Source organism: Hipposideros armiger, unplaced genomic scaffold (genome assembly GCF_001890085.2).
Source record: "Hipposideros armiger isolate ML-2016 unplaced genomic scaffold, ASM189008v1 scaffold_15, whole genome shotgun sequence".
In the NCBI taxonomy this organism is placed as follows: domain Eukaryota; kingdom Metazoa; phylum Chordata; class Mammalia; order Chiroptera; family Hipposideridae; genus Hipposideros; species Hipposideros armiger.
In genome coordinates this window covers 3,953,440-3,958,546 of record NW_017731365.1, presented here as the reverse complement: position 1 = coordinate 3,958,546, position 5,107 = coordinate 3,953,440, and the positions used below count along the sequence as shown (strand labels likewise).

Here is a 5,107-nt window from a genome sequence, read left to right as displayed (position 1 = left end):
GGGCCTGGCAGTTCAGGCCCCAGATGTCTGCAACTGCATGAGAGACACCAAGCCAGAGCTGCTAACTGAACCTGCTGACTCCCAGAATCATGAGGGGTACTAATTACTGTTATTGTTTTTAAGCCACTGAGCTTTGGGATCATTTTTGTGCAACAACAGATCATTGGAATAGCCCCATAGCACACTATGTTTGGAAAGACTGGTCTACGCAGGCTTGGCACACATGAGGCACATGTGCTACTCTCTCTCCTACGGTACTCAGAGCAGACATCACTAATCGATGAGAGCACTCCCTGAGGCCAGACCTGCCTTAGAATCCTGTTCAACCAGAAATCCAGGCAGTCACTACAAATTGAGCTGAGTCAGGGAAAACAGATTTGCCATCAGAGATCTAAGGTTTCAGTAGGCTGTGCCCAAGAAAAGTCCAAGTTTCTGAATAATAAAGCAGCCACTGTTATCACCTAGAGGTAGTTTAGGGGAAATGCAGGCAAAGTAGCTCAGGCTGCAGCCCATGCAAACTTAAATACAGAATGGATGACAAGAGCCACTCAGTGGGGTCTAAGCACCATGCTATTTGCCTGGCTGTGCCCTAGATCATTCCTTCTTCCATGGTTCATCCAGATGGAGGGTCTCTCCCAGCCCTTCCCTTCACTAACACAGTGTCAGAAGTCCCATGGTTGACACGCGAGCTGGTGTTACCAGCTTAGCCCTGTGACCCATTCTCATAGAGCCAGAGCCAGGCTCTTCTCTTCTGACTGCTCTCAGAGATGCCTGGAAGACCAGCTTCCGGAGCCTTGCTTCCTGGCCCCACCCCACCATCCCCGTGGTGTCCTTTGGCTGCAGAGCCTGCAGGCCAGGCAGCTATTGACAGACAAGCTCCCCTGAGAGGAAAAGGGAAGAAGACCCATTTCCCCACATGCCTCTTGCTGGCTGCTGACACAACGTCACAGCGTGTGGCTAGAAAGTGAAAGTCCGGCTCCCTGGCTGGGCATTCTATGAGCAGGGCCTCCAGGTAACTGATCTGACCTCTCGTTCTTGCGGGAGGAGTCTGAGCTGCCTGCCTCTTACTTTGATGGCCACCATGTAAGCAGGCAGCGCAGCAGCAGCAGGAACAAAAGTGGAGTGGAACAGACCGGAAGTGAAGGTCAGGCCTGAGCGAGGAAGGAAAGTGGCCTACCTGTTGACAAGCAGGAAGTTCGCCATGAGGCACAGCACGGAGGGCACGGTGGAGGCGATGGAAAGGTAGCTCTCAAAGTGGTTCTGTAAGCACATAAGTGAGGAGGCCCCTGAGGTCACTTGGGATGGAGGGGAGGGGCCCCACCCGAGCACAAAGACAGGGCCCCTCTTGGTGGGTCTTCTCCCCACTGTTTTCAGATACCTACCAGTGATGAGTAAATCTACTCCAAGGTGGCATTGTCCTGCCGCATCTCCAACCTAAGACCAATCACTCGGCCAGTCAACACCAATATGAGCTGTGCTAAGTGCTAGGGACATAAGGAAGGACCTCAGAGAGGTCCCCAATGCTCTGCAGTCCATGCTCCCACCTATTCCACCTGACCTTCCCGTGGTAGAGGTAATGGCAAGAGGATTCAATGTATGTCTACAAAGAAAATTTTCCCTTCGGTCTTCTTAATCCATTGTCATTTCCGAATGATCCAAATGGGTTTTGTTCTGACCCAACCACATTCTCGCAACCAGTGCAGCCTCTTAGGAATACACCAAGCCCTGATCCCTGCAGGGAAACTTTGTTCTGACCCTGGATTGGCTTCCTCAACAGAGCTGCTACCCAAGGTCAAAGCCCCTTTGGGACGTGGCTCCTACACTGGCCAGGATGAGGAACAAGGGCATTTTCTGGAAGCAGTTCAGGGGTATTAGAGACAAAGAGTACATGAGACCACAGACAAGGTGAAGAATCCTCATTATAATGAGGAGGATCCAACTGCTAAAGATGCGTGATAACTGTAGATGATTTTCACACCTCAGAGAACTATCTACGCATTAGGGTGGATTTCACTGTGTGTACATTATACCTCAACATAAAAAAACACACACAAAAAAACTGGACAGGGCTGACAGATCTTGGCTTTGGTCATTGTACGTCAAGCCATGGACCCCAGGTCAGTAATGATACGTTCTAAGCTGTGATAAAGGCTTACATGTATTAAGCATTTCCTGTGTGCCAAGGGCTTCATATAAATTATATTGTTTATCCTAAGAAATAATAAAAAAAAAAGCTGTGGGTATTCTATTTTGGAAAGCTTATGAAACTGAACTTGACGGAGGACATATTCCGAGTTACAAATGTGCTAAGCTCAAAGAACAACCGTGTGCAAAAAACTTGCCAGTGTGCAAAGAACTTTGGCAACTGGAGGGATCACTACAGAGTATAAGACATGCCTCCTGCCCTTTAAGAGTGGAGTGTAAAAAAAAAAAAAAAAGAGTGGAGTGTACCACTGGGGTGTAAGATAAAATGTGAAGGTTTTTTTAAACATCTCGAAACACCACGGGAAGAGATGTTAGAATGCTGTGATTTTTTTTTTTTTTTTTCTGAATCAGAAGTAGAAGCAGTGAGTTTTAAGGGAGTTCCAGGTAGGGGAGTGGGGCGAGCGGGGCTGAGTACTTGAGAGAATGGGAATGAGTGTGGGTTTGGGGAAAGGTCCAAGGGGAGGGGATTTGAGTCAGACCTTGCAACACAGGGTCAGGGCTCTCCTTTCTGGGAGAGTTTGATTGCAATGTGGAGGCCAAGAAAGACAGATGTCATAATGGGCTATCTTCTAGTCTGAAGCACAAGCCATTCCACCGTTCCCTTTTTAAGCCCGCAGAGTGCTTTGTGGTCTTTGAAAACCTCTACCCTGAATGTAAGGTCGTGGCAGCCTTGCAATTAAAATGATAATCACAGCTCATGTGGTCCATTAACCATGAGCCTTAGAAATAGCCCTCCTCCTTTGAGGTGTCACCTCACTGTTCCTGTCCTGATGGGCTCAGTAGAGCCTGGACTGGTCTAAGGCACTCAGTCAATTATATCTTGACACAGTTGTTGGGCCTACGTGAGGCCAGGCAGGTGCCAGGCAGGTGCAAGGGAAAAAGGCCCCCAAGGAACAACTGGCTGCAGGTGGGGGCCAAGACTGCTCCCGATCCGAAGCCCCCGGGGCAGCACCCTTCATTTAGGGGCTGCTCATTCCAGGGCAAGTCCACACAGGACCACCACACGGGATGCAGAATCTCTTTGTTTTTTGAGCAGGTTCAGGTTCCCTGTTTTAGGAATGGAGTTTTTTCTAGGTAATTGAATGTTCTGGTTTGTTGATACTTAAACAGAAAATTGTTCTTTTAACATTGGAACGCTTTTTAAATATTGACAACTGGGTAAGGCTATGGCTCCCTTTCTGTTGACTGAGCGCGTTTCTCTGCTTTACAAAGAGCATGGTGGGGGGGGCCAACAGGGAGGGAGTCGGGGGCGCGCAGAGTGGACTTGACCCTGAACCTTCTTTCTACTGGTAGAGATCCGGGGCTGCAGACTGCAATGTGGGTTGACGCAGCACATCCCATGCAGCTTTTCTTTTTTTTAACCTAATTCCTAATACAAACGTGGTGGTATTTACTAGTTATTTGCTGCTCTTGCCTATAGAGGTCTAGCAAAATGAGGTGTGGTGGGCAGATTCTTTTAAAGTGGCCCCATGATCCTAGCCTCCTGTGTTCACATCCTGTATGATCCCCTCCACAGAGTGTGGGCGGAACCTGTGACTAGCTTCCAAGCAAGAGAACACAGCAAAGGTGGCAGGTATACATGATGATGTGTATGGGATTATGTTACACGAGATGGTAGCACCTGTCTTGCTGGACTCTTTTTCTCTCCTTTGATGCCTTGCAGGAGGCAGTGGCCCTGCCAGAGAACCCCACATGGCAAGGACTGCAGGCAACCCCTAACTGCTGAGAGTGGTTTCTGGCCAACACCCAGCAAGAAACTGAAACTCTCAGTCCAACAACTGCAAGGAATTGACTTCTGCCAACAACCCAAGTCATCCTGGAAGCGAACCTTCCCCAGTCGAGCCTCCAATGAGACCATAGCCTTGGCCAACCCCTTAATGGAGGCCATGTGAGACCCTGAGCCAAGGACCCAGCCAAACTGTGCCCAGACTCCTGGCCTCCAGATACTGTGAGATAATGAATGTGTTCTTTTAAGCCACTAAATTTGTAGTATTTTGTTAATCAGCAATAGATTCCTAATTAATGAGGGTTTCTGATAGCTGAGTTCCTGTTGCAATTTAAATTCAGTTCCTCAACAAAAACCAGGACAGCTGAGCAAGATCTTTTTATTCAGCTTCCTGCCAGACATGAAGACCAATATGTCTGCCCATGAAGGGAACAGAGGTCATGCTTGCTGACCACATCAGTCTCCTTAGCCTTTCCTCATCGAATCCTTTGCTGAGATTACGATCATTTCTGCAAGTGGCATACACTGGTTTCAAGGAACTGGACTTGGTTTACATGCCACCCCCCAGAGCTGCTCATCTTGCCCGCCCCTCAGGCCATGTGCCTTGCTACTTGGCCTTATGGTCATAAAGCCACTGCCACCAGAGAGGAGAGACACCTGTGCCTGCTTAGAGCTGGGCTGCAACTTCAGAGGCTCTTGCTCCCCAGGTGGCTGGGGGAAGGGCCAAGTGACACTCTGTAGGGTGGGGGAGGCAGAGCTTTGACCAATGAGAGGCAAGAGACGAGAAGGAGACAAAAAAAATGGCTTCTTTTCCTCTCCCCCATCAAACTGCTCTGAAGCGCAGTGGGTCCATGTGGCGTCTTTGAAGACAGCCCATGTGTCTGGTTAACCAGCTGTGCGTGGTTGCAAAGCTGTGGCCAGCCCAGAAATATCGCAGCCTGTATTTGTTCTCTTCCATCCCTGCCTCACTTCCCTTTTCCTGCACTCTTACTTCCCTAGGACTGCACTCCCTGAGAGAGTGTTAGCACAGAAGGTGTTGCCTCAGTCTCTTTAGTAAGAAACATCCCACAGCGAAGGTTCTACATTCAACTCTTGGTTACGCACTTTGCAGATCTGCAGCTGGCATTTTCTTCCTGGGTTCATCTCATCTGCTTCCTAGGGTGTTGGGGCTACCTT

General features: G+C 49.1%; 1 protein-coding gene across 3 annotated transcripts in view; it reads right to left on the bottom strand.

The window, feature by feature from the left end:
- Positions 1-5,107, bottom strand: part of SLC29A3 (solute carrier family 29 member 3) — a 42,533-nt gene that overhangs the window by 16,244 nt on the left and 21,182 nt on the right. For all 3 annotated transcript variants that reach the window (XM_019625341.1, XM_019625350.1, XM_019625359.1), the window contains exon 3: positions 1,178-1,260. In XM_019625341.1, the coding sequence (XP_019480886.1) occupies positions 1,178-1,260 (83 nt within the window). The remainder of the gene's footprint in view (positions 1-1,177; positions 1,261-5,107) is intronic.